This window comes from Centrocercus urophasianus, unplaced genomic scaffold (assembly GCF_019232065.1).
Source record: "Centrocercus urophasianus isolate 14NV4802_14NV808 unplaced genomic scaffold, USGS_Curo_1.0 seq_16, whole genome shotgun sequence".
NCBI lineage: Eukaryota > Metazoa > Chordata > Aves > Galliformes > Phasianidae > Centrocercus > Centrocercus urophasianus.
In genome coordinates, this window is record NW_024884711.1 from 44,279,174 (window position 1) to 44,307,017 (window position 27,844).

Genomic DNA, 27,844 nt, shown 5'->3' on the forward strand with positions numbered 1-27,844 from the left:
GTTTGTGTTGTGCTTTCATTGTGATCTGTCTGATGGAGCCTCCTCAGCAGCAGCGGATGGCAGGGAGTAAAATTCAGAGGGCAGCTGTGTGAGGAATGAGCTGGAGATGCAGTGTTACATTGAGCCATGCTGGTTCATGGTTGTCATCCTGCTGCTGATGTGAAGTTGGAAGGAGTGACTGTCACACCTGACAGCTGTGCTGCCGTTCAGTGAGACCTAGATGGGCTGGAGGGGAACCTCATGAGGTTCAGCAAGAGCAAGTGTAAAGCCCTATGGCTGGGGAGGAGGGAATAAGAAGTTATTTCAGCTTATGGGGAAAAGAAAGATATGCAGTGCTGTGGGACGTGCAGGCTTGTGGTGGGAAGAACAGCCACTGCTTGGCGTGAATATTGTTGCCAAATGTCTCTGTAGTATTTCAGGATGTGCTTATAAACCTTGCAGATAAAATACAAACAAGAATGAGGAGGATGTAGGCTGAACGTGTGTGTGTACAGAGTGTGAGGAGATGAAAGGGATGAGAAAGTGAAAGAAGGCACTTCCCACACCTTGAAATAACATTGGCTGAGCGTGGCACAGCACGAGCTGACAGCAAGAAGCCACTGCACGCTGCCCTTGCTTTCCTTCAGCAGAGCTCTTCATTGAACAAGCAATGGCTGCACAAGTGATGGGAAGTTAGGATGGGCTTTGGAAAATCTAAAGCCTGCATTCAAACAGGGAGAGTAAACTGAATGGGATATTGATTGTAGGAGTAGTAAACTGAATGGGATATTGATGGTAGGAATGACCTTTTGTTTTTAGAAAGGCTGAACCGTTTCTCTTGCACTTCCGACAGGAGCTGAACCTGAACAGCTCCATTCACCGATGAGCCCAAAGCAAACCAAGCCTGACTCCTCTCCCAGTGTTGTCTGTTCTTTTTTACCCAGGTTGCAGAACAGCATTTTAAAGCTTTTATATTGCCTTCCCTATAGCAATGTACTGTGTAATGCATGGGTAGATGTTTGCCACCGAATAAACTTTGTTCAGCAGTTGAATGGAATTGGTTCATCAGTGGGAGGCCAAACAGAACTCATTATTGTTAATGCTCATTACTTGTCTGGGTAATAATAGAGCTAGTAGCAAGACTGGTGAGCTGCTAGTGGAGTATGGATGGTGCAAAATGTGCTTCTTTGCTGTGCTGTTTGGGAGAAATCTGGTTATGTTACAGCACAGAGTTTCAGGGGCTGAAATCAGACCCATTGCAGTGCTGAGCACTCTCTGATTTCTGTCCGTTTGTTTTGCAGCCTGTTAAAATGGCCACGGTGACTCCTGAGGGTACTGCTGGCTCTCCTCTGCCTTGCCTGGTGGCCCCCATCTCTCTGCTCTTCTTTTATTGCAAGGTTTCAGTGCGGAGGTGGGGTGAGGTTCCTGAGCTCTGTCATTGATTGCAGCCTGTTGTTTTCTCCCTGAATTGATGCGGTTGCTCAGTGATAAGGGGAATATCAAAGCTGAATGGTGTGAATGCCTCTGAGGGGAGGATTTGATTCTCCTTGCCAGTTCTAACATTTATTTATCACGCTATCTGGACAGGCGAAATGGAGGAAAAAGGAAGGCAGGCTTAATTTCAAGGTGTCCTAATTGAGCCATAACTTCAGGCCGTGTGTTGCTGCCTGCCATGGGGAGGGTTCCTGTGCTGGGCTCCTGTTTGCTCCATGGTATTTCCAGGGGCTGAGGCTGACACATAACTTTTCATCCTTCCAGAATAAGAACAGTGGCGAACCTGAGGCCAAGCAGTTCAAAGAAGATGAGGAGGAGGAGAATGTCAGGCACAGGTAATTATTTATTTATTCTGACTTCTCTCTCGTATATTGTTCAAGTACAGCCCACCTGTTTGCTAATTAGGATCTTCAAAAATGCAGTTTTTGTTTCGTTTTGGTGTGAATAACTTGCTGCAAATAGTCTGAGATAGGGGAATGAAGAGAATGCTCTGTCTGGCTTACAGCAGAGTGTTGCAAGGGCATGGTGATGTTCTCAGAAACACCTGGAGGACAGATGCAGTTCAGATTCCCCTCAGTTGGAGAGCCATTTCCAGGATCATAGAATCATTGAGGTCAGAAGGGATCTCTGGAGATCTTCCAGTCCAACCCCCCTGAATATCTCCAGAGAAGGAGACTCTACCACCCATCTGGGCATCCTGTTCCAGGGCTCTGTCATCCTCAAAGTGAAGAAGTTCTTCCTCATGTTTGTGTGGAACTTTCTGTGTTCTACTTTGTGCCCATTGTCCCTTGTCCTGTTGGTGGGCAGCACTGAAAAGAGCCTGGTCCCATCCTCTTGGCCTCCACACTTCAGATGCTGATAGGCGTGATCAGATCCCCCCACTCAGCCTTCTCTTCTCCAGGCTGAACGGTTCAGGGCTCTCAGCCTTTCCCCACCAGGCAATGCTCCAGGCCCCCCCTATCTCTGCAGCTCCTCCACTGTGCTCTCCCCAGCAGTTCCTTGTCTGCCTGGAACCGGGGAGCTCAGCACTGGGCCCACTGCTCCAGATGTGGCTTCACCAGTGCAGAGCAGAGGGGAGAAGAACCTCCCTCACCCTGCTGCCGTGCTTCTGTGCAAGGCACTTCAGTGTGCCATCACGGCACACTGCTGGTCAACCAGAACACCCAGCTCCTTCACAACAGAGCTCCTCTCTAGCAGCTCAGCTCCTAACTTGTACTGATGTGTCTCGTTATTCCTCCGTAGCCATAGGACTCCACACTTGCCCTTGTTGAACCTCACCAGGTTCCTCTCTGCCCAACTCTCAGCCTGCCCAGGATTCTCTGTATGGCAGCACAGGCACACTGCTGTGCTTTCTGTCACTTACACATGCATGGTTTGGAAAGTGCACTTTTTTTTTCCGTGAACCTGAGGGCTTTGCAATGTGCACGTGGCTGTTTAATTGCAGCTCACTGCTGTTCCTTCTTGTCACTGGAAAATGTGAGCACAAAGCTAACCCAGGCAGGGTGCTGCTCCTGTCGGAACCAGCTGACTGCGCTTGGTTTCCTGTTTCTACTGATGCTATCAGGTCGGCTCTGGAGACAACAGGGGGGGTGAGGTTTGCTTAAAACTTTTGGGATGTAGGTTTTCCTCATTGCTGTTTTTCATCACAGCATCTGTTTGTGCATGAGAACTGCTGCTGTGGGGAAAAAGTGGAGTAAAATCTATTCCCCTGCTTGAGGGGATAACTCTCAGCAGAAGCTGCAAGCTTTCTCCAAACTGCCAGCACCCATTTTATTCTGGGAGAGGATAGAACTCTGGATTGATCTTTTAAGCTGAGCTTTTACAGTTGGCACACCTGGAGGGTTTTGTGCTGGAAGGTCTAGGCTGTAAGAGGTGTTAAAGATCTTGGAAACGATGATGAATAATGAATCATCAGCTCTTGCTTTCCAGCCCTGCCACTTGATACACTGCATGGCTCTCTGCTGAGGAGCACCAAGCTAGCAGTGACATTCCTGCACCCAAGCTGGAAGTGTGAATTGGTCACTGAAATCCCAACAGTAATCCTTTCCTCCACTGGGACTGATTTTTAGCATGGGGGCTGCTTCTTTTTAACCACTGCTGAGCATCCTGAAGCGTATCAGAGGTGATGCAGTGTCATCCCAAATCTTCAGCATCACTGCTGCCAAGCTGGGAGGTCATTTCCTCTAACATGTGCACACTGGTGAGCTCTCCTCTTGCAGCAAAGCCTTCTTCTGCCTGTGGGAGATGCCCTGAAGCTTCAGTGAGATTGTAGAGATTGGAGATTGTTGGGTATGAACCTTCTATTTCCAGTCGGCCTTGTACTGATACATGATGCAGATGTGGATGCAGGGCATCCACAATATGTGGGAATAACACCTTTAGGGAGGGCAGCAACTTCTGGGGCAAAAAGTTCCCTTTCCAGCTCAATTTGTCCTCAGGAGCCTGCAGCTCTATCCAACTGCTGTGTGTTTTGTCAGGATCTCAACCTCTGTTTGCAAGGCAAATGAGAGCAAGATCTGCTTTGCAGGAAATGTTTGAATCACAAATTTGGCTGAGACAATTCTTAGGTTTACAACTGAACTCCATCCCATCTAGGGACTTTGTTGCTTTCTGCTTTCCTTGTTGAATGCTCTTTCTCTCTTGCTGAAATTGGATGTGTGTTTTTAAGCAGAATGCCAGCGAGCTGCTAACTTGATTTCATCTTAGATTTTCATTTCCTGGTAGCAAAGCTGAGCTTTCTCAACCCTTTGAAAAAGGGAACTGCTCTGCACTAATGCCTTGTGTGCTGGTGGTGAAAGGTAAGCTGAGCTAATGTGAGCAATAAAGGGCTCTGGTAGCCTGAATGTGCCTTCCCTGCTGGCTCTGCTGCTTCCTCAACCTGAAAACCACCACGCACACAAGGCCAGTGAAACCCATAAGTAGTCTTGTGGCCCATATGTAGACTTCAGATGACCTGGAAGTCGTTTGTGACTTTCTTGAGGTCAGGAACAGCTTTGCCTGCTGCTTCACCTCTTTGCAGCTTGGCTTTAGGGCTGGTTTTCACCTAGCTGAGATGTTGGGGACTTGACTTCACACCCTGCACTGCAGGCACAACCGAATATTTTCTTGCTGCCAATGCACCAAAACAATTTTCAACAGCTTCCTGTTGTTTTTTTTTTTTTTTTTTCTGACCTGCTCAAAGCTCCCCACCCTTTTTTTTTTGTTGTTCCTTGTTTTTATCTTTCACACTACAAGATACCACCGCAGGAACAAGTGCTGACGAGGCCCTCTGTGAAAAATGCAATCTGCTTGCAGCAATTTCAGCTCCGGATATCTTTCATCTGCCTCTCAGGGGAGCTTGTATCTGTAATTGCTAAGAGCTTGGGTTATTATTATTATTTTTTTAACCAGTTTTGCTCAACCCAGTGACCAGGAAATGCCTCCTGCTGTGGAGCAGCCTGCCATCAGCTTTGGCTGTTGCAGGGTGTGGATGGACTTCGGCCCTTCTGTGTGGTTCCTGCAGGAAAAATGAGCGGCTCTGCTCTGAGCTTTGAAGTTCAGCCACAGTTCTGCAAGCAGAGCTCGTCAGGGATGTTAAAAATGTCAATAAATGGCCAGGGTAGGGCTTGGAGAGGGAGGAGGAGACCCCAAAATCTTCTTTTTAACTAAAAACGAAGCTGCAGCAAACTGCAGTTAATCAGCTGCAGGTATTTCAATGCTCAGTCATCCTTTAAAATTACAACTCCATGTAGTGCTGCTTGTGGAGGTGAAGTGCTAGGAGGAGGAGGAGGGGGAGGCAGGGCTGGGAAATGTGGGCTCTCCCCCATAGGAAGAATCTCATGGGGCAGATCAGTCCATTTTTTTTGTTTGTTTTTTAAGGCTTTTTCTTCCAGTGTTGGCATAACAAAAATAATACAGCAGTGAATGTGCTGGGCTTGGCCTGGCAGGTCAGCAAGGCAGGAGCATGGATAACCACTGTGCAGAGCCTCCATACATCCTGTGGTATGGAGAGATTAAAAAATAATAAGTGTATGGGTAAAAGCAGTTGTCTGTGTAGGCTAAGCTTGACATGTGTGTGATGATGTGGTGTTATTGATAGAAATCTGCATGAGCAGCCAAACCTGTGACTTGGGCTGATGTGGAAGCTGTGTGGTGAGTCAGGCTGTGTTGTCACTCTGTGTCACTGAGGGATCAGGTGCTTCTCCTGCAGCAGGGAAGGGCAGGGGCCAGGGCTGGAGGTGGCCAGGGGTGAAGCTGGAGCCTCCCAGCTTCAATCATGCTGGAGGCTCATGCTCATGGGCTGGAGAAGGAGAAAGGGCAGAGCTGCAGAGTTCGGCACTGTTTTGAGGCCAACAAGAGGGATGTCAGCATCCTGTAATCACCCAGATGCTCCCAAAATACCTTCAGGACCTCTTTGTGACTTGAGCCTCAAGGATGGCAGATTGCTCCTGACCTTCTACTGGCTGAAGGAGCTGGAGAAACCCCATAAATATGGACAAAGCTCTGGTGCCAGCTGCAGGGCCCATCACCAAGCTCCTGGTGCTGCGTCCCGTTCTGCAGCTTTGAGTGTAGGCTTCCTCCTCATCACATTTATGAATATACAGCCTGGAAAATGCTCATGTGCCTCCTAAAGCTGCGTGGGAGGCCAGACAGCCCCGTGGCACCTGCCTGCATTTCAGGTGTTTTGCAGCTTTCTTCATGCAGCACCCAGAGATACGGCCCCGAGAAGCACATCCTGAGAAACCAGCTGTTGGAGGCTTGGAGAGAAGTGCTTGTTTTTTGGCATTCCTCGAGTGCCTCTCAGCAGCCACTCGAGGAGCAGGATGTGCTCCAACACGCTCAGCTATTTGAGCTGGAGCAGCACATGAGGTGGGTGCTGGTGGGAACCACTGCCCTCTGCCTCTGTTTGTTGCTTGTTCCTTTTCTGTCCCAAGTGAGGAATCCAGGGCTTCACACCGTTATCAAACAACAGCTTTGGACTTCTGTGTTGTGTCCTATGGAGATGCCTCGATCCTGCTGCAGGATGATTTAAGGGAGCCTTCACCAAATGCTTGGGGTGTGGAAATTGTTTATTTGTTTCTAACTTGGAGGAGGTGCAGATTGCCTTGCAGACTTCTAGAAAGGTCACCATGCATAAAGAGGCAGCCTGGAGATGTATGGATCTTGCTATGAGCTAGCCCAGCTGTAGGGAAGCTCCCAGGCAGGCTGCAGCAGGAGGGGATGCTCCCAGATATCCAGGAACAGATGTCAGAGCCATCTGCAGGAATGGAGAGTGTAAAAAAGAAGGGTCTGTGAAATGAAATCTGTACCAGGATGGATGAGTGCTGCACAGTAAGTCTTGCAGTGCTCCTGGAGGGTGATGGTGCTGTGGCACAAGGAGCGGGGGATGGTCCCATAAATCATCACTTCTTCAAGGCTTTGGGACCTCACCTGTGTCTTCTGTAGCAGTACCTTCACGATGTGTTCAAACAGTGCTTCTCAGGACCACCCAGCAGTAAGTGGAATTTGGAGAAGCTGAGAAATTAAATGAAATTCTTGCTGTGGTTGCTCTTGAAAGGATGAAATAGAAATTATTGTCCAGGCTGTGTGGTCTCAAGCAAGTTGAAGTAGTTGTCAAAAAAGAGTAGAAGGCTTTGGAGCAGCTTGAGAAGGGCAAAGGTCAACAATTTGTCTGACCAGATGGTATTTCTCCAGGACTTCAGAAGAAAATAACTCAAACCAGCCAAGGTGGGGATGGAGCACTTCCCTAAACTGCTTTCAAAGACTGAAAAGTCTCTTTTTGGGGACCTGGGTGTTAAGAGTGGCTTCTTTTTTGATGGTGGGTTGGCTGCAGCAGAGGAAGCATCCTCACCAGTGGCTGGTCATCAGCATGCATGTGCTTCACTGCCAGACTGGAGAAGTCCTCTTATCAGTTAAAAACAGTGTTTGCTCCATAAAGCCCTTGAGGCTGAAGGAGTAAAGCAGAAATAACTTCGAAGTTAGCTTTGAGTGTCCTGCTTTGCAGTGAGATAAGTCTTTGCATTCCACACATAACCTGCGTGCTCTGCCACTTCCAACACTCCTGCTTCAAAGAAAGGCTGATGTCCTTCCTTCTTCCCAGGACTGATCATAGTATTATTAAGGCTGGAAAAGATCTCTGAGATCACCAAGTCCAACCCCAGCTCACCCCTCTGCCTGCTGACTGCATCCCTCAGTGCCATCTCCATGGTTCTTGAATACCTCTGAGGATGGTGACTCTACCACCTCCCTGGGCAGCTGTGCCACTGCATCACTACTCTTTCAGAGAGGAAATTGTTCCTAGTATCCAGCCTGAACCTCCTGGCACAATGTGGGACCATCACCTCTCATCCTATCGCTGTTACCTGGGAGCAGAGGCCAACCCCCACCTCACCACAACCTCCTCTCAGTTGCAGGGAGTGATGAAGTCTCCCCTGAAACTCCTCCTCCCTGAACAACCTCAGCTCTCTCAGCCACTCCCCACCACACTTGTCCCATTATGAACCACAATAGGAAGCAGATTTGAGGCATTCCTGAGTCTGAAACAGGGAACCTGCCACCACTGTTGGGCTTCAGTGAGGCACCGAGAGGTTTGTGCATCACTTCCCTTTGCAAACCCTGCAGTTCCCCTGAAGCTTGTGATGTCCCAGCAGCTTGGTGCTTGCTGGTCCTGGGTGAGGATGCAGGATGCTGTGTTTTCTACGTGGGGAGCTGTGTTCCTTCTTAGCCAAGCCATTACTGCTGGAGCGTCGCATCCTACAAGCTGTTCTTGCTAACCTGGCTGCTGTGTGCTCGTTGTGCACAGAGCCTGTTGTTAACTCTGTTTTCTTTGTTGTCGTGGGAACTTTGATAATTTGAGAAGCATGCTGGGCTGTCTCTGTGGAACGCAGCGCTGGAAGAACTGCTGACACCTGAACTTTATTTAACCCACTCTGTGGAAGGCCAGCAACGTCTCCTTAAATATGTGTTTTTAACCCCTGCCTTCCTTCCTTCGGATTATTAGGGGTGTAGCACTGCTAGCTCCTCATCCATCTGCTCGTTTTCAGAGATGCAGAGAAAATGGCAGAGACCACAGTGAAATGGGGAGACCAAGGCAACAGCTTCTGCTGCTGGGGAGCACAGCACTGCTGGGTTTACTCATGCCAAAACCCCCAAGGAGCAACCATGGGCGTTCTGGGTACCAGCAATTACTGGAGGCAGGTGTGAGAGCTTCTCCTGCATCGTGCATTTAATTAAAGGGATCAATCTGTGTTTGTTTTTGCTCCTGCAATTGGGCATGGCTTTAATAAGGATCTGAAAGCACCAGGGGAAGCTTGGAGGGTGGGGGGGGACCTGGGTGCAGCACTTCTGCTCTTCATCCTTGCGAGCGGCTGCTTCCCTTCTGCTCTGCTGCTGTTGCCAAGTTGTGCATTATGCTTTTTTTCCCTCCCCTTTTTATAATCTCATGGATAAATCTCAAGTGAGCACCAGCAGTGCTGGGCAGCGAGGCTTTGGTGTGGCTGAGCAGCCGCCAGAATGTGTGCTAAATGGTGGGTGTGAAATATCACCTCTCAAGGTGTAGTGCTAACGTCTTGCTGAGCTGAGAACAGCTAGCTCAGCTCGTAGCTCTTTTGTTTTAGGCTCTCCGACCTTAGAGGAGGCTGTCTTTGCTTCCCATTCAGCTGCAAGGAAATCCTTCTATACGTGAGCTAAAACAAGCAGAAAGTGTGGGAGAGGTTGCAAGTTTGCTTTCTGCAGGCTCTGATGTTGTCATTTGGTATGATAAATCCTCCCCAGTGAGCAGGAGGCAGCCCGTGGCCAGATGGCCAACATCACTGCCTGACATCCATCACCTCCAGGGTGAGTTAGCCTCTTCTCTCCCTCCTTACCAACTCAGTCCTGCTGATTGGAGCCTGTAAAACCAAGGAATAACGAGGATTTCTGCGTGCCACTCCATCACCCAAGATCATAGAATGTCTTCAGGGATGGGGCATCCACCACCTCACTGGACAACCTGTGTCAGTGCCTCACCGCTCCTACTATAAAAACCCTTTCCTTATATCCAGTCTCGATCCTCCTCTTTTAGTTTGAAACCATTTCCTGTCATCCCATCAAAACAGATCAGCAGTCAGAGGCCTTACTGACATCCAAATGGATGACATCAGCGGCTCTTTGCTTATCCAGTGAAGCAGTTATGCATCATAGAAGACCATTGGGCCTTCTGTCAGAGTTCCCAAAAAGAGCCACCATGCAGGCTGGGGAGTGACCACAGTCCAGGTTAGTGTAATAAATGCCTTCTCCCAGGGCAGTTTTACATAAAAATACCCATAAAACTGCACAATGCAGGGCAACTGCTTCCTCCTTCCTTTTAACAGTGCTGGGGAAACGTGGGCTATTGTGGCTTATGTTGATGTGGAGGATTGGGCAACCAGAGCTTGACACATGAGGAATTTCTGCAATGTCCTAACCTGCCTGGTCCTGCTTCCCACTGCTGGTTGCATTTCTCTGAGTTACATCTTGCAGAGGGACTGCCAGAATGGAATGTGAGGTGGTGGGGGGCTGACACCAGAGAAACAACTATACTCATGTTGGACTTGATGGTCTTTGTGGGTCCATCCTAACAAAGAATATTCTATGAGTGGGCCAGGGGAGGTTCAGGTTGGATATTAGGAATAATTGCTTTTCCAAAGGAGTGTGGTCAGGCTTTGGCATAGGCTGCCCAAGGAGGTGGTGGGGTCACCATCCCTGGGGCTGTCCATGGAATGTGGAGATGGGGCTCAGTGGGCATGGAGGGCTGGGCTGGGGTTGGACTGGGGGATCTGAGAGCTCTTTTCCAACCTTAATGATTTTATGATTCTATGAAACCGTGGCAAAGCCAAATTTGCAGAGGACTCAGCTTCACGAACCCACTACTGTGAGCAACCCATAAAATCCAACCACATCTCTCACCACCTCTGTGGGTCAGATCCTTTGCATGTAGGTGGAGCTTGTAAGGAGCTGGCAAGCGGGGTTTGCTCAGTGCAGGATGCTGGAAAGGTGTTGAGATGAGATGAATGTCACTGCGGAGCTCAACAGTAACACCTGGCAAGGTAGGAATGAGGCAGAAAGAAAACCAAGATGTTGCCTCTGGGTATGGTGGCAGAGCAAATGACAAAGGTTTGCCCTTTGTGGAAATTTGTAGGGTGTGCAGCTTAAATCCATGCGTTTGTGTGTTCTGAAACAGCTCTGTTAAATGTCAGTCACCTCAGGCACCAACCTTAAATGATATTTCAACAAAGAACAAGCAGATACCTTGTTGTTTCTCCATGCATGTAGTCTAGCAGAGAAATGACCCAGGTGAAAAAAGAACAGCCTTTAGAAGGGGCAGAAATAGTATCTGAATTTGGGGGGGTGTATACATTGAGGAAATGGTTGTGTTGTGTTTTGTGCAGTCTGGGGGGAGCTTCTAGGTCACCATCACTTCCACAGAAACCTGCATTCCCCCTTTTGCAGCTCCTTTGCCCTAGTTGTGGCGTGACCAGAAGCATCTCCAGTGAACTGTTAACATCTACCCAGGAATATTTTTTGGTCCCCTCTTTCCCATATTGGGATTTCTGTGTCTGGTCATGGCTGGTCTCTGGCTAGCATGCACAGATCTCATTACTCTATGCTTCCTTCCCAGGGAGCTTATACTGCGAAACTATGACCCTGAAGATGAGGAGCTGAAGAAGAGGAAATTGCCCCCAGCCAAGCCAGCCTCAGGTGAGTGAAAGTGGCAACCTGGGAGTGGAAATGAGGGAAGAGCTGAGCAACAGCACTTGCTGTGATGATGCTGATGCCTCAGCAAGGATGAGAGCATGCAGAGCGCCTTGCAGGTGTGCACTGCAGAGGTGCACTTTAATGCTCCATAGAGATGCAGACATTCAAAATCAAGCAGGACAGGGCTTTGAGCAGTCTCATCTAGTTGTAGGAGTTCCTATTGGCTGCAGTGTTGAACTAGATGACCTTGAAACTTGAAAATTGACCTTCTAACTCAAGTGTTTCTATGGTCTGATCCCGTTCCACTCCTGAGCATTCCTCCCACCAGAACTCATGGTGCTGTGAGCATATAAAACAGCATAGTGCTCTCTATCCTGCCAGCCTGTTGCCAAATGAATGAATTACACCTTTCCTTTCCAAAATCAGGTATCTGGGAAACCTCTGTGCTCCTGGGGTGTAACTCCAGCCCCAGGTTGAAGAGTCACCAGGATATATTCTGGTTGCAGCTGTTGACTTCAGATTGTGGGAGATGTGTCTGCATGCCCAAGCCATGTTGGGAGTGAGAGTGGTGCTTGCAGGCTCCGTTGCTTCATCATCCCCGTGGGGTTGCACACCCTGTATTGCACAAGTGGGGTGTGTGTCTGAGCACACACAGTCCAGCCCAAATGAGAGGGCAGATGCTCGGAAGGGCCAGGCTCTCACTGCACGATTCTCAAGGAGATTGGGGCTGTTTTGTTTGAATTACCTTTAAACAAATATTAGTCATGAGTCTAAGGACGTTCAGTCTGTTGTTTCCTAGCACTGAACTGCTGCACAAAGGGAGGCAAAGGGTAGGAGTTCCCTTGATCTTGAGATATTAAGTCCTCCTGGAATATATCTCTTTAAAAATGCCCTAAATAAAAAGACTGTCTTTGGCAGTGATCTGCTAGGTAGGAATGCTGACACTGCGCTTTCTTTATCCTTTTGTTAAAGTTTCAAACTTCTTCAGCTCTTCCCCTGTGTGTGGGTTGGAATTGGAACAGCAGTTGTGACTCTTTCCAGTAAAACCCAAGTTCTCTGCCAGCCTGTTTGGGGCTGTAGTGCAGCTCCCTGTGTCTGGAGTAACCCTGGGCATTTTGGGCAGGGAGGAGGACAGGAAATAGGTGCCAAAGTGGGTTCACATTGCCTATCCATTGGGCTTATGCTGGAAGCAGGATTTTGTTCATTCCTGATGGATGTGCCCTATCCTTGGTGGCCACACTGTCACCTTGCACAGAGCTGGAACTGATGGATGGAGGGCTGTTCCCAGTGCATACTTTGCCATTAGCTCCCCAATATCTGGAGTCATTTGTGTAAGGGCTGGGCTGGAGCTTGGTCACTTCTGGGGCATGGTTTCATACCATGGCCTCATAAATGAATCATAGTGAGTCAAATTGCAACTTAAAGTCCTATGGACATGCAAAGTGGCGGGTGGATGCAGCCCTTGCCAACATGGGATTTGAACCCAATAGACTTCCTGCTGCTGTTTATTATGTTTAATTTTTAGTTTTACATTGTTTTCAGAGAGTTTTTATAAGTCTCTAGAGTTTGGGTGGTGAAGGAATGTGTGTGCCCACGTGGATTCACATGTAGGTACTGTATTGTTAAAAGTGATGCTGTTCAAATTGGGCTTTTGTAAAAGCTTTTCCAAGGGCTCTGGTGGGTCTCCCCGTGCCTTGTCCCCTTGGTGTCCTGCTGTGCTGATGCTGATCCTGTTTCTCCATCTAGTGGAAGACAAGGTGAAGGACCAGCTGGAGGCAGCTAAGCCAGAGACCATCATCGACGAAGTGGTACGTATGGAGAGCTGCTCTGTGCTGGACACACATCTCTGTTGCTTCCAGCTCTCACTGGATGTCTCTTCTTCCTCCCTAGGATCTGACAAACCTGGCCCCCAGGAAGCCAGACTGGTGAGTGTCTGCTGAGCTTTGCTCCTGGGAAAGGAGTGTTTGCATCACCTGTGTGTTGCCATTCCCTGGAAGTTGTCCAAATTGGGCTAGAAGTGCGAGAAATGGGAAACCTGTTGGGAAACACGTGGCATGGGGTTGTCCTCTCCTTTCTTTGTTTATATCATGTGGTTCTGCCAGTCCCTTTGAGGTACTTATCAGCAAGGTGGCTTCAGTGCCAGAATCATCATGTTGGTTTGCCCATGAGCTGCGTTGTTTTGCTCTGTTCCATGGTGTTCATAGGAGAGCAAAGGAGTTTCTTTCCTGCTAGGAGGGGAGCAACGTGGCTGTGTTCACAACTGGTCATGGATCTGTTCTGATGTCATCATTTTCCTTCCTAGGGATTTAAAACGAGACGTAGCCAAGAAAATGGAGAAGCTGGAAAAGAGGACTCAGAGAGCCATTGCTGAACTGATCCGTGCGTGGTGATACCATGGGGATGGAGTATGGGGTCACCAATTGTCCTGGAGGGATGACACACCAACAGTCCTTGTTGGGAGCTCAGAGCCTTACTGTTGGGCAGGGAGGGGTAGTGAAGCTTCATTCCCTTCCCAGAGGAGAAGGTTTGCATGATAAGGAAGAATGGTTTGCAGGCATAAGGGCTTCAGTTCAGCTTTTCTACCAGTACAGAGGGCGAATTGCAAAGTAACTGCTGTTTCTCACTTGCAGGAGAGCGTTTGAAAGGGCAGGAGGAGGAGTTGGCAGCAGCTGTTGGGTCAGCAAAGCAGGATGGAAGCGACTCGGACTGATTTGCTCTATCTGGGCACGGGCTCTACCAGCAACACTGATCCCATCACTGTCAGGTAGAGGAGCCTCGCTGCTGACCAGCATTTTGCCAGGAGCCCATGAGTCCTGGAGGAAAGGGGCAGATCTGAGGAGCAGTGCTTCCCTCTGTGAGGCTGTGGCTGGTGGATGAAGCATGTTTCACAGACCACTTTTTAGGACTACAGAGGGTTGAGTGGGACAGACATCCAGTTTGCCTTGAACTTGGCAGGGGCAGGGAAGATGTGAGCGAAAGGGCCAAGTGCAAGAGAAACATCCAGGAAACTCTCCTCTCACTTTCTTGGTTAATAGATCCTCACACAGCCTACAGCATCCCCTGGGGGCCCTGCTTTTTGTCAGGGTGCTCCTTTCTGCAGAAAACTGATGTCACTGTTACATGAAACGACAGGGTCTGGAAAACATCTGCTCAATATTTTCCCCCATGGTCACAGCCAGCGTGTACAGAATGACTCTCCTGGAAATGCTGTGTGCTCAGGACCTGTTGGCTGCTCTGTGTTGGGAGAAATGTCCACCTGAGAGGCTAACATGTGTTTTTTGTTTGCTGAAGCTTCCAGACCCTCCAGGCTGTGCAACGTGCACCATTCCTCTGGATGTTTTATAATTGACAAAGTTTGTTGTAACAAGTATTTTCATAATAAAATTATCCTGCCTTGGAGGAAGCTGTTGCTTGGTCTGTTTGCAGAGGTCTGTGCAGAAGCAGCTCACTTCATCTTCCTCGCATCTGTAGTGGCTTCAGACCATTTGCTGGTCCCTCTTTGCCCTGGGGATGGGGACCAGCTTCAGTTGGTGTAAGTTTGGGGTGGCTGAGCTGTACTTTTTGCTCCTAGAACTCCTGGGTCTGAGCTGTGCTGTGGATCCTGCACCTCTGGATGACACCAAGCCCATGTTGTTGTCTCTTGGCAGCGGGGGGGCTTGGACATGTTGCAGGTTGGGTGCCCAATGCCCAACAAAGTGGGTTCCCAAGCTGTCCTGCATTTGGTTGGAAAGCATTTTTTGCCTTGAGGTGGAACAGCCTTGCTGGCAGTGTTTAGAGAAGAATTAAGCTGTGATAAAAATAGCTGTCCCTGCTAATGCATGCATCTTTAAAAGCCTGCTGGGGGGAGAGGTCCTTAACGTGGCTCCTGGCCTGAGTGGGCAGCAGCAACCTGTGAGAGATGGGGGTTGCATTTCTTACCACGATTGTTGTGGGTTAAACTCAGGCCCCTGCACATGACAAGGTCATCCAGATGGATGGACAAGTGAGCCTAACAAGGAGACAAACGTTGTGCCCAGAGCTTGGAGTGAGATCTGTACACCCCTGGACCAGGAGGCACCCAGTGATCTCCAACGTTGGTGTGTGGTTGTGGGCTCCCTCTGGGCTCTGTGGTAGAAAAGCACCTGGGATGAAAGCCCAACCACCTTCCCATGGGATGCTCTTAGGTCATTTTTATTGCTTTGTCCCATTCTTGACAGGAGACAGTGCCAATGCCTTTCATGCTTCTGCCCAGACTCCTTCTGGCCAGGAATCCCAGAAGGTTTCCACCACTGTGAAGGTGCTACTTAGTCATGTCAGGTGAACAGCTGCAAGGAGAATTTGGACAATGCTCTCAGACCTAAAGTTTGGAATGGTTCTGTGTGGAGCCAGAGGTTGGACTCGGTGGTCCTTAAGGATCCCTTCCAGCTTTGGATATGCTGTAATTCTATGAAAAATGGGAGTGGATACACTGATCTGGGGCCATGCTTGGCGTGGGACAGAGCATGTGATGATGCTTCTTGGAGCATGACCTGCTTGAAAATGAACAGAACCCACCAACTTATGACAGGGATGGCCTCTCCATTCTCAAAGCAGAGCTGTCTGCTATGCTCTTGACCTTCCCTGCTGATAAACAAGATGAGTGTTTAATGGTAGCTCCACCATCTGTGTGCATTTGTGGTTATCGGTTACCATGGCCAACATGTATTTGTGATGTGCAGTAGTTCACTGGGGAGGAAACGGGAGCGTGATCCCACATCCCCCATGGAGCCACAGCCTCTTCCCTATGAGATGCCCTGTAGATGTCAGCAAATCTCCATGCACAGAGCTGCACTGCATCCCAGCTGTTTCCAGCTGCTGGACTGTGTGCATAGGATCCAGTGGCGCATGCTTTGCCACACACATCCAAGGACCTGGAAACAGGAACAGGGGACAGCCCTGTGCTTTGCAGTGCTGTACAGCAGAAGAATTTTGCCTCGTTGACTTTAAAGGGATATAAATTCCCATTAAGCTCTGGGCAAACCTGTGCACTGTATGATGGCAGAAGTGCCCTTCTTGCTCTTCCCCTGCAGGAGGAAGAGCTCATTTCAAGTAGTTATTTCCCCCCTGCAACAAAATGAAAGCAATTAAAACCTGCTTTTCAGATCAAAGCCATTCTCCCAAGAGTTGTTTTCTCTTTCAGCTTTCAGTGAAAATGACATTTGGAATTGAAAATTCAAAACCTTTTCTTCTAGGAAAAGACAAAAGAAAGCATTTTCACTTTGACTTTCTGCTTCTATTCCCAGCTCAAAGGATGCAAGGATCAAGCCCAGACTCCTGGGCTGGGATGAGGGAGAGGCTGGATCCCAACTGGATCATGTGAATCATGGACACCAAACCTGTACATGGGAGCTGGGACCTCATCCCACTGCTGGAGACAGTGGCTCTTTGAAGGCCTGTGCAGCCATGCTGCATTGCTTCTGCCTTCCTCAGGCACTTCTGTCCTCAGTCATTCCTTCCCAAATGGGTTGGGATCTGCTGTTTCAGCAAGAGAACACTACACAACCCTGACCTCCTTTGGGGTGGGAGTGCTGCAGCTTGTAGCAATTTCATCAAACAGCTGCAGGCTGAGGTTCAGGAGCCCAATTTCTTAAAGAAGAAGAAAGCTAAGAAGTGAGCCCCAGGAGTTTTGCTTCATTTTTAGTGACAGTTTGGTCTCTTTCTATAAAAGCAGAAGATTGACCAGTGTAGCTCTTGGAGTCAGGTGGCATCCATCTCAGCATCTGCCTGTGACTGGCCTGGAGGAAAACAGGCTTTCTGAACTGGGGATGCTGAAAGAAAGAAAAAAAGCTTTCTTAGCATCCCATAGCTGGAGTTGAACACATCTGTTAATGTAATGAAATTCAGCCACCCAGGCACTCCCTGCTAGCAAGCTCAATTACGACTTAATATTCTATAGGCCATATATCTTTCTATATATTCATGAAAAACAAAGGACTAAGCCCTGAATACAGATGGAGCTGGGGGGAGGCATCATGAGAGAGGGGTTTTTTGGAGGCTGCTCCTCACAGCCCAATGCTGGTGTGAACGTTGGCAGCCTGCAGTGGTTGGGTGCTCCACCAGTGCCAGCCCAAAGCGAAGATCCCTTGCTGGGTGTCCATCTTGGGGGGTCCTAATTCTCCATGAGTTTTACTTGTTCTTGCAGGGAATTGTGTTTTGTGAGTTGTTTGTTTTTTTTCCCCCAAGATGGATCTTTGACCATTACAGTTGGCCACGCTGGAAGATGCCTCAGTGATTATTTGTAGTTTCTGGTGCATTATTCTTGGTCTTTGTATGCATATATTTGTGTTAGTTACACATATGTTTGCTCTTGTTTTTTGCAGGAATCTTATTAGTGTTAGCAGCAGGCACAGGTCTCAGGACCAGACTTGGACCTTCAGCTTGGAGAGGCTTGGGTTTGTTGTGTTCTGTGAAATTGATAGAATCATAGGATTTCCTAGAATCAGAATGGATTGGAAGTTCTAACACCCTTAGCAATCTGTCTCTTCTCACTCCAGCCCCACTCCTTCTATCTGCTTTGGTTTTGGGTTTCATCTGTCCCTGTTTCTCTTTTGGCCCCTTCTCATGATCTTGGATGATCCTCAAGGACTCAGTGCATCTTCCCACCAGCACGCCTTGGGCAGTGCATGTGGGGATGTTAGGAGGCACAGGGAGTCCCACCATGTGCAACCAGCAAAGCCCTCGTTGGGAGAGCTCTTCTGATGGTTTGTGTCCCAGAACATGATCCCACTACACAGCTTGAACCTACATGGTTTTCCAATTGGTGACTTCTGTCTCCCACCTTGCTCCGTGAAGGTCTTAGAGGTTAAATTTTCATGCAAGAAGGTTCAAGGCATGATTTTGAGATGTAGTTTGGAGGAGACCATGCCTCTGGTCAGCAGGTGAGAGTTTCCAACCTGCTTATGGACCCATCCCCTGGGGCAACCCAAGTCCACAAGTGTTGCCTACAGAAAGCAGCCTTGTGGCCAAGGTCTGGAGATGATTGTGCGCTCTGAGACCAAACGCCTTGCACCTTCCTTAACAGTGTGCACCAAAATGTGCAAAATTCAGTGCTTCCAGGACATGACATTGCCATAGGTAGATCATACCGTAACCTGAACGTGCCCTGCAGTGTACACTGCTGTAGGAACATCTCCCAGAGAGGTGGTGTTACTCAGAACATTGCATTTGATGTCCCGTGCACTGGCCGTGCTGTGCAAAACTCAGGATTTGCTGTGAAAATTTGCCTGTGAAGTGCTTGTGGCTTGTGGATGTCACATTTCTGCCCTATTCTTTCAGCAGGAGCCTCTTTGCAAATAAACTGTGAATATTTATGGGCAGATTTTCGAATGAGACTGGGATCCTTCAGAAGCAGTCAGCTTTCATGGCTGAATAATAGAAGTCGGTAGGAAACGGGGTTTTCTTCCTGTTTTGTGGGAAATCTCAAGATTTTGGATTTTTTTCCCCAAACCAAACCAAATTCAAAGCTCTCCGCAAGACAGAATAAAATTAACCAATCATATTGGGCCAATCAAAATGCCGTTCTGAAGCTGAGTTGTGCTCTCTGTGATCTGCCAGTGCCAGAACCCATCTCTATCAAACAGTTTGGTTTTTGCTTCTTCCAGGAGCAATTCGGCCACATTATGGGAGTGCTGGAGAAGCTGTGATTTCAGACCCAAGGAATGTTATTTCTTTTTACTGAAGAGTGCTCAGACCTCTCTCTGAGCAAGCTCAGCTCAGCTGAGCTCTGAAATGACTGTATCCTTGTGAGCTGCAGTTTTCCCAAGTTGGTGCAGACACTGAATACTGGATTTGTCCCATCCTACTGCTGCTACATCCTACTTTCCCTATGGTGAGCTCCCTGGGGCTGCAGTGATCCCCTGAGCTTTGGGCTGGGCTGTTCTCATTGCATTTGTGGGTCTTTCCCAGTGTCCAGAGTAAACCAATCCATGGTGGAGGCAGAGCTTCTGCTGCTGGGTGGTGCACAGGTTCACTCTGGACATGGGGAACGTGGAAGGGGAGAAGGGATTACATAGCAACCAACACAAGCAGTATGGTACATCAATGGAGTTAAGCACGAATTATAGTAGAATCATAGACCCATAGTCGTAAAATTGTAGAATTTGAGTTGGAAGGACCCTTTAATATCATTTGGTTCCAGTCCAACCATGGTCAGGAGCACCTCCCACCAGACCAAGTTGCCCCACATCCCATCCAGCCTGACATTTTTATGCTGCATCTGGCCTGACCAAGGTTACAAATCCCTGTGAGAAGATGCTCTGCACTCTGATGGAGATCAGCCCCAGATACTTGCCCTGGGTGACCACTGACTTCCGCTGTGAGATGGGGATCCTCTTTTTCAGGTTATGAATATAGGAACTAGCAAATTAGGAGCCCTGAGCACCTGGCTGTTGGCATCTGCTGGTCAGAGGATGGCCCTTCCCACCTCAGACAATCTAGGGCTCTTTGCTTTATGGGGAATCCTAGCAGCACCAGGATGTGAAAACCATCAATGTACCCCTATGCCGGTTGATGCACAAATTGCTTTTTTTTTAATGTCTCCTTATTTCTTGGAAGTAATATTTCTTTTTCCTTCATCACTGGGGAGCAAAGTACCCCTTGGGGTAAGGGCACACCATATATCAAATATTACTCTTCCCAGTGGGGTGTTTTTCCTTAGATAATTAAGCAGTTCATGGCAGATTTATTGTGCTATGGATAGCCTGGTACCATGCATATTTTTTTCTTTCCAGGTCACAAGCTCTGCCTCAAAATCATTCTGAAAGTTGCTGTAGACTGGGAAACTTAATTCTTGCTCCCATACACCCTATGAAACAGGAAAGAAAAAGTGATTCTCTCTATAGTGTTATCCACCCTCCCATATTCTATGCCTTACACGCAGAAGTATGTCTACTAGATCCCAGTTTGGGGCTGTATTGGTGGAATGGGACTAAGGTTGCTAAACCAGGAAAAGTTCTGCTGTACACATGAGGTCTGGCTGGCCAACAGCATCCCTTTTTCCTGCTACTCCACTTGTGGCTGTGCCTGAGAGGGAAAGTGGGTGGTTCATCACCCACCTTGGCCAGTGCAGAATGGCTCATTGGGTGTGAAGAGAAGGATGGCCAAAGCCTTGGGACAGCATGGCATGAACCACAAGGATGTCTTCCCTGGAGGACCCAAGGAATGACCTGTTGAATGCCCCACACACTTTAGCAGCATCACTGCCCCATCTATGTAATTAAGTGCATCTTGATTTAGTAACCACGCAGTGGCTTGGGAAGTGAATTTAGCTAAATCAAATTAAGCCACTTCTGTTCTGAATGAGAACATCCTCGCAGGGTCTTAATGCAGTTTAACTGATATGCTGCGTACATTAACTCAGATTAATTTTCCCCAGTGTCTCTGGGTAGATGAGCCTTCAGAACCAAAGAGGCCTGAATTTGTTTTAGGCTAATTTATTTTAGGAATGAGTTACATAAATTATGGCTCCTTGGACTCATGGGTGGGAGCAGTGGGTTGACGTGATTTGGGCTAAATCACTTTGAGAGCAGACCTTGAGCTCATTTGCTCTAACTCTTGGACACAGGTATTCCTGAGGTCAACTTCTGAATTTCTACTCAGGACAGGGCCTGAAAAATTGGGGAAAGCTCTTCCATCCGCTGCTGTGATTGAAGACATCTGGGAATCTGCAGGCATTGCTGTGAAGAATGGAAACCATCATGGTTGAGTACTGGGTTCATGGGGAGGGTTGGCAAACAACGAAATAAATAGGAATTTTGGTAATGTTGGGGAATTTGAGGATGTGAAGAGGGAGGTCAGGAAATGGTGGAGGTGAATCATCTGGGTACAGGAGAGTCATGGCCCTCCTGATGTGCCATCTAAGAAGATGATGGTGGTAATGATGATGATGGCATTCAGAGAGGACAGTATCTGTACAGAGGATCCACTAGGGCCGTCCTCTGGCCCCATCCACAGCCAGACCATAAAGCCTCAGCACTTCTCATTGGGACTCAGAGGTGAAGCCCAGAATAAGATGGATGCTCAGGGTGCTCATGGCTGAGGTGTGTGCATTGGGGCACATCTGCATGGAGTCAGCTGGGCTTCATGGTCCTGGTTGTTCACCCAGAGGGTGGTGAGACACTGGAACAGGTTGCCCAAGGAGGCTGTGGATGCCCCATCCCTGCAGGCATTCAAGGCCAGGCTGGATGTGGCTCTGGGCAGCCTGGGCTGCTGGTTGGTGACCTGCACACAGCAGGGGGTTGGAGCTGGATGATCATTGTGGTCCTTTTCAACCCAGGCCATTCTGTGATTCTGTGATTCTATGAAAGAGTGTGGCTCAGCCCCATTGCCTGGCCTGTCAGTTATAATCAGCTGAAATGTGACTAGGGGAGAAGTGTTGGCCATGAGATGCAGTTGGACTGGATCCAAGGAGTTATATTTAAGCTGCTGAGATTTTAAGTGGGATTTTGCCAACACTTTGCTTATACATGCACGATAATTCAGCAAAATGCAGAAGGATATGAAAAACAAAACAAAACAAAACAAAGCATTTTAAAGCTTGCTCTTTCTGCTCATGTTTTGCTTGGCTGCTCTTTCACCCTGATGCATAGCTGGTTAATAGCACAGCTTGCTCTGCAGCCCTGCAGGCAGCTGGAGGTGGCGCATCAGTGCAGCAGGGAGGAGGAACAGCAGGTTGGGTGCATCTGCTGGGGATGCCCTAATTGATGTGGAAGTGCTCCCTGCTACAGGGAGAGCCATGTGCTGGGAAATTCTCTCGTACACCTTCCATGCGGGTGAATTCAGCTAACAAGCTCTGGGGCACACTGTCTGCCTATAGGTAGATTTCATCTACCTCAAACCCATCTATAAATGAATACAAAAAGTGAGTGCACGGAAGATGCAGGAGAGGTGTATGTATCTGTTGGTTGCATTCCAGCAGCCCCCTTGCAGCAGTTTGGCATCCCAGTCATTTGTAGCAAGGTTAAGGAACAAGATGCAATGTTTGGTTGGAGGAAAGGCTTTCCTGGCCGCAAAGAGCTGGTGCAAAAATCAACTTCCACAGCAAAGTTAGAGAAACCCTTTATAAGGATCATCTTTCTGCACAGGGTTTGGAGTCTAGATAGATAGTAGGGTTTGGTCTTGCTGCTCCAGATGCTGGGGAGGCTTTGGGAGCTTTCCCTCACCACGGCAATGTGGGCCCAAGATCTTGGTTGAGTCCTGATGATGGCATCTCATGGGATGCCTACACACCTCCATCTCTGGCTCTGTTTTTTGCAAACACCATCTGCTGGTGCTGCTGCTCTCCCAGCCTTCCTCTGAAATAATGTGCCACAGTCAGTTTTCCCTTGGTTGATGCCATTTACCAATGCAAAAAGTGCTGGTATGCTGCAAAATCGGCAAGGATGGGAAGTGCATCTCCATGGGACTCTCCTGGTCACTTGGTGTAGTTCATCCTCAGCCAACACAGTGCCCTTTTTCTGATCGTGATGTTTCTCCCGCTCATTAGAAATGCCAGCTCCTGCCTCTTTTAATTGGCTTCACTTCTGAGCTCTTTGTGCCCCAGCGTTGATGAGTGACATAGCAGACAGCAACGTGACACCCTTCTGCTGGTTGTACAAGGAGCGTGGATGAGGCCAGGGTTTCAGGCATTCATCTGCTGCAGAAACATCAAAGCAAAAGGCCAGTTTTTGACAGCTGCTGAAAAAATCCCTTTGTGATGTCCCTGGGTAGACTTCTGTCCAGATGGGAGATTCTGCTGGCTGCCCCCTGGGCTGGAGCATTGGGAGCATTGCTGCTTTTGGTAGACAAAAAATCCCTCTTCTGGGTTACGTACCATCGTGACTCACCAGGTTTTCAAGTCCCCAGAGCAATTTTCTTCAAAATATTCTTTTTCCCCCCACTATCATCTTACAAAACTGAGCAGAGGCTGTAGTGCAGAACTCGTAGAATCACAGAATCGTTAAGGTTAGAAAGGACCACTAAGATCCTCCAGTCCAACTGTCAATCCATCAACACCATGCCCACCAAATTCAGTTTCCTAAGTGTTTGCCATGCTTGAGAAATGGTTGGATGCTTCCTAGCGCCATCTGAGATGCTGTGGAAGTGGCTTGCAGATGGGATTTGAGCACTCTGGGAGATCTGTGGTCCTATGTGATGGCAGGTGGAAGTGTGGAGGGATCTCACGGGGTATTTCATATAGCATGGGATACCTGATCAAGAAATAACAGAAAGCTTATCATCCATCCTTCCTTTCCTCCATCCATCCATCCATCCATCCATCCATCCATCCATCCATCCATCCGTCCACATACCCATCCATCCATCCTTGGTTTGTCTACTATTCCCATCCCACAGGACATGGGGTTACCAGAAAGTGAAAATGATCAGACCTTTCCCTTTCTTTTCCCAGTAGCCTTTCCACATATCACATTCCCATCCTGTCACATACGCACGTACATACAATCTTTTGAGTTGGAAAAGTCCCTTGAATGACATCTAGTCCAACTCCCCTGCAAAGAACAGAGACACCCACAGCTCCATCAGGTGCTCAGAGCCCCATCCAGCCTGACCTTGGGTGTCTCCAGGGATGGGGCACCACCACCTCTCTGGTCAGCCTGTGCCAGTGCCTCACTGCCCTTTTTGTAAGAAACTATTTGCTCTTTCTTACCTGTGGTAACCCACGGTCAGCTGCTGGTGGTTGGCTGGTGAGTGAAAAGATGGAAGCTGGACATTATCTCTGGTTCCATGCTTCCATGGAACCTCCATCCTCCATCCATCCATCCATCCATCCATCCATCCATCCATCCATCCATCCATCCATCCATCCATCCATCCACATACCCATCCATCCATCCTTGGTTTGTCTACTATTCCCATCCCACAGGACATGGGGATATGAGAAAGTGAAAATGATCAGATCTTTCCCTTTCTTTTCCTTGTAGCCTTTCCACATGCTTCTGGTTCCATGCTTCCAGGGAACCAGAAATAATGTCCAGCTTCCATCTCTTGAAGTTGAAAGGATCCATGAAATGGAGGTTCCTCAGAGCTCCTTGTGTTTTTTGTATATCTGGAGGACTTCATAACATAAAGATGTCCCCATTTAGCCAGAAAACCAGCTCTGTTCTCCAAGTGACCTGCTGTAACCAATGTCAAGCAGATGATACTGGAAAGAGGATGAGCTGTGAGGTCCCCTGCAACACACGCCATTCTGTGATTCTGTAATTCTATGTTCAAGGCTAAGTATGAGGTGGGCAAACAGAAGGTAATCCTTCACATGCACAGCTTTTGGTATTCAATAAACCCTTGCTTAGCAATGTGTCCTGCAAAGCCTGACAGTGCAGAATAAAATTGTAGAAATGTGTGAAGAAAACACCCTCTATAGCAGAAGGATGCAAAACTTACTGCAGAAGACAAACCCCATTCTCTTGGCCCAGTGAGACAATTCCTAAACAGTGCTTGTCACCTTGTCTCTTCTGAGCAGCTCTCCCTTTTCAACTATCTTGTTAAAAAAGGGGCCAGGAAGTGCTTCAAGCTCTCTATAGTTCTCTATCTTTTTTTTCATATTATGATATTTGAAAGAAAAATACCCCAAGTGCTCTAATGAAACTCCTGCTGAATTTATTACGTGATTGTTAGAGGGCTGAAAATGTCCTGTAAAAGACAGATTTCAACAACGGGAAAGCCTACAGCCTGTGTCTGCAGCAGATGAAGCTGTGTTAAATAGAACAACATCTTAAAGGTATTTGGGTACAGTGAATGCACCAGATCTGCTCCAGAAATAATGCCTCTTATTTTTATGGTGTTGGCCCATGGTGTCAGAGGCAGATGTTGGTGATATGGCAGTAGAAGTTGAGCCTTCCCACCAGTATTTTGTCATGAAAGATAAGCCACGTTCTGGATGGCCATGCACAGCTGTCGTACCATGAAATGAATGAAGAGCTTCTCAACCAGGTCATCTGTGCAAATCAGCAGATTGTGAACAGGGAGCTGTGTGCAGAGCTGGATATCAGCTTCAGTGCATTGGAAATGATGGTGCAATGTTGGATTTCTGCAAGGTTTGCACCAGGTTGGGTCCCGTGAGTGCTCACACAGGAACAGGAGGAGCACTGTAAGTGTGTCAGGACCTACTGAACCAAAATGAAGCTGAAGGTGACAGTTTCCTGGATCGCATCATTGCTGGTGGTGAGAGGTGGTGTGACACTACAAGCTGGATCAAAACAAGTCCGTTGTGAATTCCCCATTGAAGAACAAGCTCAAGAAAGAGCCCTCAGCAGGTAAAGTGATGTGAGCTGTCCTTTGGGGTAGGAAAGGGGTGATCCTTCTGGATTTCCTGGAAGCCAGACAAACCATCAACTCTGACCTAGTGGTGGTGACTCAATCTTCCAGCCAGGCCAGAGGAGAAGACGACATTTCTCTTGTAATGCAATAATGCCAGGCCCTCTACCAGTCTGAAGGCTGTGGAGCACACTGCCAGTCTTGGCTGGACCATCCTACCCCACCCATGGGTAGTCCAGATTTGGTACCTTGTGATCTCCATCTGTTGAGGTCAATGAAGGATGGACTGTATAGGCAACGATGCCGTCACAGCAGCTGTGAAACAGTGCATCAACTCTGCTGGTGCAGATATTTACAAGTGTGGCATGCAGGCTCTTGTTCATCACAGACAAAAATGCATAGCTAGTGGTGGTGACTACCCTGAAAGAATAATGCTTGGTAGCTGAGAATTGGCTGTATCAACAACTGTTATTGCATCTTCCATGGAAATAAGCAGGAGGCATTATTTTTGGAGCAACCTACCCAACCAATAGCCACGGACACTTTCTGCTGTTCATGATTTTTACCTCTTGGGTATCTCAGAAACTGCAAAGTGGAGGTCGGAGGAGATCACTCCACCTCAGATCCAGCAGCAAAGGTTTGACACGATTTCTTGAGGGAGCGTTTGAGCTGCAGCTGCCTGGCTGCAGGATTTTGACCTATTGTTTGCTAAAATAATGATGGAGAAAAAGAAGAAAGAGTATTATTGTTTGTAAGCTGAGGGTGGCTCACGTCCTGGGAGTGCCTGGCAGAAGTAACCACGGCTTGATATTTTGTGAAATGCTTGCTTGAGGCATTGGTGCTACTGAGACTTTGTCCTTCAGAAAACTGTAGAACAGCTAATGTGCAAAATTCCTTAAGGACCTGTCCCTCTCTCTGCATGAAGCATATCTCTTTGGAGCGCCAAGCGTTTTGCACGGAGATGTAAGGAAAGGAGCCTTCCCATGCCTGTCAACACTTGGGTTGCAGAAAAGCTTTTCAGCTGGTCTCCATTGGAGCTGGGAATAAATCACGTCAAATCAAGAGGCGTTCCGGAGAGCTGATGCTGTGCTCCAGCTCCACAGGCAGCTCAGCAGCACGCGGCCACTTGCTCCCTGTCCTCAGGTGGGATGTGGAGAGGACTGGAGAGGGAATAGGGCAGGAACTCATGGGTTGAGATAAAGGCAGTTTAATTGGTGAAGCAAAAGCCACACGCGCAAGCAGAGCGAAGCAAGGAATGCGTGGAGTACTGCCCAGCAGCAGGAAGATGCTCAGCCACTTCCAGGGAAGCTGGGCTCATCACATGTCAGTTTCTTGGGAAGGAAAATGCCAGCATTCCCAGCGTCCCAATGAATGCTCTGAAGGTCATACTGGAAGACAACTTCATACTGACGTCCCATGGAAACGCTGCTCCGCTTTGTGTAGATGCTGGTGATGTCTTTCTGATATCAGTAGGAGTTTGGCTGGTGGAAGACCTACAGGCTTGGCAGGAGGTGGCGTTTGAGCACTCATACGCTCCGCTGATCAAATGGAGATGGCTTTATTGCCCCCACTGAGAATAAAACTCTGTTTTCATTCCTTGGAAATAATAAAACCAGAAGGAATATTAACCTTCTTGCAGCTTTTATAATTGCTATTGGCTTTGTAGAGATGGAGACTGCAGCCAGGCATCTTGCTGCAAAGTGATAGAGGGGCCAAAGCCAGAGCCTTTTCAAATTCGTGGAAATAAACTTCCACTGCCTTTAATGAGTTTGAATTAAACTCTGAAACGTTGTCCATCTGGATCCCATTTCCAAGCAGAGCAAATGCTGGGGTAGAAGGTAAATTAGCCTCATAGCAAGCTTACTTTAAGTACAGATTTAGTAATGTGAAAGCAGTGAAGTGAAAACTCATTTTTTAAATAAGTATCACAACTTTCTTATGTGATGGAGTAGCCAAGACTGGGAGAAATGCAGTTGTGGGAGCCTCCATAAACTCCAGTTAAGGAAGTCTGGGCCTGTTAAACTTGGAGGTATTCAGTTCATGAGCACAATGAATCCCAGTAGCTCTATTTAAAGGCATTTTCAAGGACATTAACAAATGAGCTTCACTAATAACTAATAACTAAGACAAGGGAGGTTTAGGTTGGATATTAGGAGGAAGTTTTTCACTCAGAGGGTGGTGATGCACTGGCACAGGTTGCCCAAGGAGGCTGTGGATGCCCCATCCCTGCAGGCATTCAAGGCCAGGCTGGATGTGGCTCTGGGCAGCCTGGGCTGCTGGTTGGTGACCCTGCACACGGCAGGGGGTTGGAGCTGGATGAGCATCGTGGTCCTTTGCAACACAGGCCATCCTATGATTCTAGAATTCTATGATCCTATGATCCTATGATTCTATGATTCTATCATTCTAT

The 27,844-nt window shown here is 48.1% G+C and overlaps 1 protein-coding gene and 1 long non-coding RNA gene across 5 annotated transcripts in view; both read left to right on the forward strand.

Annotated features, from left to right (window-relative positions):
- Window positions 1-14,565, forward strand: part of CCDC12 (coiled-coil domain containing 12) — a 34,522-nt gene extending 19,957 nt beyond the window's left edge. The window contains exons 2-7 of the mRNA XM_042817637.1: window positions 1,738-1,808; window positions 11,090-11,169; window positions 12,913-12,974; window positions 13,057-13,091; window positions 13,469-13,545; window positions 13,797-14,565. Of these exons, the coding sequence (XP_042673571.1) occupies window positions 1,738-1,808; window positions 11,090-11,169; window positions 12,913-12,974; window positions 13,057-13,091; window positions 13,469-13,545; window positions 13,797-13,876 (405 nt within the window). The 3' untranslated portion in view covers window positions 13,877-14,565. The remainder of the gene's footprint in view (window positions 1-1,737; window positions 1,809-11,089; window positions 11,170-12,912; window positions 12,975-13,056; window positions 13,092-13,468; window positions 13,546-13,796) is intronic.
- Window positions 14,566-15,045: 480 nt separating this feature from the next.
- Window positions 15,046-27,844, forward strand: part of LOC122159783 — a 13,887-nt gene continuing 1,088 nt past the window's right edge. For 2 of the 4 annotated variants that reach the window (XR_006168622.1, XR_006168623.1), the window contains exons 1-2: window positions 15,046-19,012; window positions 20,747-20,882. This is a non-coding gene — a long non-coding RNA (uncharacterized LOC122159783). The remainder of the gene's footprint in view (window positions 19,013-20,746; window positions 20,883-27,844) is intronic. The other 2 variants (XR_006168625.1, XR_006168624.1) reach the window with 2 other exon arrangements.